The 4,411-nt window shown below is 40.1% G+C and overlaps 1 protein-coding gene across 1 annotated transcript in view; it reads left to right on the top strand.

The window, feature by feature from the left end:
* Positions 1 to 4,411, top strand: part of LOC104979895 (cytochrome b-245 heavy chain) — a gene marked incomplete at its 3' end in the record, with an annotated part of 25,101 nt that overhangs the window by 14,761 nt on the left and 5,929 nt on the right. Inside the window, exons 5-6 of the mRNA XM_010828449.1 lie at positions 1,344 to 1,473; positions 3,853 to 3,945. Coding sequence (XP_010826751.1) covers positions 1,344 to 1,473; positions 3,853 to 3,945 — 223 coding nt within the window. The remainder of the gene's footprint in view (positions 1 to 1,343; positions 1,474 to 3,852; positions 3,946 to 4,411) is intronic.

Here is a 4,411-nt window from a genome sequence, read left to right as displayed (position 1 = left end):
CATTCTGCTCCTAGTTACCCGGTCTCTCTAAGCCTCAGGGTCCTCATATGTAAAATGAGGGTGCTTACATTTCAGGCCTGTTATGAGAACCAACTGAAATGATTTGTGTACAGTGCCTTTCCCATACCTGGCACATGACAGATGTTCAACACCTGGTAATTCTCTTCCCTAGGACCTAGGGATAGAAAGCGATGGTTAATGACCTTGAAGTACAACATCCTCTGAATATACCAAGTGGCCCAAACTTTTACAAAGGGCCTTCTATGTGTCATCTTATATATTTTGAAGTGTTAGTGTTAGTCACTCAGTCATGCCCGACTCTTTGTGACCCCATGAACTGCAGCCCGCTGGGCTCCTCTGTCTATAGGATTTTCCAGGCAAGGATTCTGAAGACCTTGCCATTCATGTTTCTAGAGACCAGAGACCTGACTCTTTCAACTTTGTGCGTCCCTCCACCTGTTCCTACTCAACCTGCATTGTCTTATGTTATAGCAGTTGCTCAATTAATACTTATTGAAGTGAATGGGCTCTGAGCATTTCAGGGAGCATACTATCAGTGTTGATGTCTGTGAGAATGGCATAATCTCCACAAAGTCATCTCAAGTGAATTTCAGCCTTTTGATTTAATTTAGACAATTTTGAAAAAACAAATAAAGTAGCCTCAGGGCTACTGTAGATGGTTGTATAGGTTGTCAACTACACAAGCGTACCTGGCCAATGGGAATGAAATTAGTCCATGCTCTGCTGGCCAAACTCTTTGCCTCTAGGACTGTCCTCAAAGAGGTGGGACATCTTGTTCTAATTTTCAGAAAGACCCTGTACCTGTCAGCAGTTGCTCTTTTAGATTTGCACTTTTTCTGTTTTTGTTTCTAAATGAGAATAATATTTGAAACAGAAGCACAAATGTTGCACTTCAGAAAACATGTATGGATGATCCAAAACTTACCCTGTAGATGTAATGTTACATATAAATATCCTTTGTGCCACCATACATGTTTTTCCTTTTTATTCTTTTTCTCTTTTTTTGGGCTATGCTGTGGAGCATGTGGGATGTGGGATCTTAGTTCCCAGACCAGGGATCAAACCCACATCCCCTGCAGTGGAAGCTTGGAATCTCAGCCACTGGACTGGCAGGGAAGTCCCCATATAATTTTTTTTTTCTATTGCTAAAGATCATGCATTTTTCCCTTCCTCTAATCTATTTGGAGGGGACAATAAGATATTGCTTGTAAATGAAAAGTATAAGACCCATATTAGAATACTAAAAACATGTCCAGAATCTCAAAAAATTAAGAACTTAATGTCTCATTTCTAAATGGTCAGGTCTTACATTTCCTCCTCAGGCGGATTGTACGTGGGCAGACTGCAGAGAGTTTGTTGAAACACCAACCAAGAAACTGTTATCAAAACATCTCACAGTGGGGAAAAATAAAGGACTGCCCAATCCCAGAGTTCTCTGGGAACCCTCCTATGGTACGTACAACCCATTGTTGCTATTATAGTTTCATTACCAATAATCTTCAAACTGCATCTAAGAAATAATACAAATGTCATAGAGTTGTCCATTATGAATGTCATGGAACTGCTAGGATAAGTATCCAGTGTTTTTCTGCTATGCTAATTGTCTAGAATTAGTTCTTGAAAAGTAACCTTTACATTAGTCTGTTATGAGCATCCTGATATAAAACTTGGAAAAGTATTGTTTTTTTAAAGTGCATTTGGATTCAAGAACTTCTATTTCTTCTGGATATGATGGTGATGATAATATCAGTTAATGATTTTCAGAGGGATTCCATCCTGAGCTGAATTGGAAAGCTCAGATAATGATTTATAATATAAGGAGCCAGGAGCCTCCTCAGATACCAGGAAATAAGATTTTCTATCCCTCTTTCAGAGCTGGGTGGAAATTTGTTAGATGGTACATAGGGCTGCCATTAGGCATCAGGAGGTCCTGTCTGTGAATAAAGGAGACTGGAGAGCTAGGTTCATGCCAACACCCAATGGCACTTCATGGTAGAGCAGGAGTGTGGCAAGGGTGACCAAGGGAAAGGATGCTAAAATATTTCTCTTTTGTTGGGAACTCTCAAGAACTCCATTTCTCTGTTCCATAGAGTGAGAAGTGAACCCTATGATTTTCATACCTTTTCCCCCCATTGGCAAGCAATACACATAGTTGGTTATGTTAGCTATTGGTATAAAACTAAGCAAAAATCAACGTTTGTATAGGTCTTCTGAAAAGGATCAGTAATTGTGTCCTTAAACACAGTATAATATAAAGGCAAATTTCCCATCCCATTTCTCCTTCCTTTTTCCCTACTCTCCTAATATGAGTACTCTTCCTCTAGAAACAGCATGCTGTCTGAGGACTTAACATCTTTCAGCATCCTTACTTATTAATGAAAGTAACCAGACACATCACTGAACTACCCCCACTACATAGAGACATCAATTGTTGTTGTTGTCGTTGTTTTAGTCACTCAGTCTCATCTGACTCTTTGCGACCCCTATGGGCTGTAGCCCGCCAGGCTCCTCTGTCCATGGGATTCTCCAGGCAAGAATACTGGAGTGGGTTGCCATTTCCATCTCCCGGGGATCTTCCCAACCCAGGGACTGAACCCACATCTCCTGCATGGCAGGTGGATTCTTTACCGCTGAGCCAACAGGAAAGCCCAGAGTCATCAATAGAAAGGATTAAAAGGGAACTGTATTGCAGGTCCTCTTCTGAGTTGGGGAAGGCACATTTCCTTGAAGACAGCTGGAGTCAGAATGCTACTACCTTAACAGACACGTACCTCAGAAATGCTCCTGGGGTTCTGGGAAGATTAGAGGCGATGTCCAACACCTGGCTCCATTCAATGTGGCCCCAGGTCGCCCCCAGGAAATAGATGGATAATGCTAGATGGTTTGAAAAACCTGACCCATGAAATTGAAGGCCAGTAGCAGAGAATTTATGACCTCCAGGCAGATATTTTTCAACTTTGATTGGAGATAGGGCTATTTGGGTGCTCTCAACTTCCAACAATAAGTTTCTTAAAAATTTTCATAGGAAGATCATAAGTGAGAGTATGGAAAGTCCTCTGGGATTTCTTCCCCTCTTGGAATCCCTTCTGGAATGTCATATTTTAGATGATATCACCTTCTAAAATTCTTTGCTACTTCAGATATTCAACTAGGAACCTAACTGACTGAATCCCAGGATGGATCTGTTTGGTCTAAATAATTTTGGACAGCCAACAATGCCACAGAGTAATTCCAGTGGTCTGAAACATTGCAGATTCTGACAAGAGGGGACTCTAGAAAAAGCTAAAACTCTCTGGATCTGTCCCTATTCAGCAAGTACATTGCTCTGAGAACTTGCAAGAATATTGGAGAAACAGCTAAATTCTTACATGAAATTTCTCATCTTGTGATGAGTTAAGCTTTGACTACGTGACTAAGAGAAAGTAATTGCAATGTTACATTAAAAATATGATGTTGTTGAAATGCTATCCTTTAGAGAAACGTTAATTCCGAAACCAACTTTACTCTGCTGTAGGATTATTGCAACTCCTATTGCAACAGTAGGAGGAAATCCCATTCTTGGGGCAGTTCCTCTTGGGAGAGTTTCATACTGTAGATATAGTTCCCCAATGTGACCAAAGAGAATGTTCATTTTTACTGGCTCAGAAATTTATTTTAACTTCAGGTATTTTCATGCATTCTTTTATGGAAGAAATTTACTAATATAATATCAAATATTTAAACAAGCCCACAAATGTTAGTTGCATTTCTAAAATGTTTTGTCCTCGTGAATCTTTTATTAACTACCACCCCTTAACACATGCTTTTTTTCATTGTTTGTTCTGATTACAGACTTGGAAATGGATAGTGGGTCCCATGTTCCTGTATCTCTGTGAGAGGTTGGTACGGTTTTGGAGATCTCAACAGAAGGTGGTCATCACCAAGGTAGGCACTGGCTTAGGAATGACTATCTAACTATATCATGGACAAGTCTACCCAAGTTCTCTACAACACTGTCAGAACTGTCTTTTACTTGGTTTCTTTTGATTAAACTTAGGGCAGAGCGATGACCTATGGTTTGTTTCAATGCCCCTAGCCTGATAGTCAAATGATTGGACCTTTTCATTGGGGAAACTAGAATTTAACATTTTCTGTTGAAAAATGAATGAAAATGTTTTATGTAAATGAATTTGCGTTGTGTGTGTGTGTGTGTTAAGGGGAGAGGCATGAGGGATGATGTGATTAGTTAAGAGTAAAGGAGCAAAAGAGATGAGTTCAAAAGGTCACAAAGGTCATTTATTGAGCCTTAAAATATTCAGATGCCGAAAAAATCAGGGAACCAGGGCAGGTCTTACTGAAACAGAGATCATTCCCCAGGTCCTCTTTGCCTCCTTCTCTGCTTTGTATGTAG

This window comes from Bison bison, unplaced genomic scaffold, assembly GCF_000754665.1.
Source record: "Bison bison bison isolate TAMUID 2011002044 unplaced genomic scaffold, Bison_UMD1.0 scf7180017858617, whole genome shotgun sequence".
NCBI classification, from domain to species: Eukaryota; Metazoa; Chordata; class Mammalia; order Artiodactyla; family Bovidae; genus Bison; species Bison bison.
This window is presented reverse-complemented; position numbering and strand designations above follow the sequence as displayed.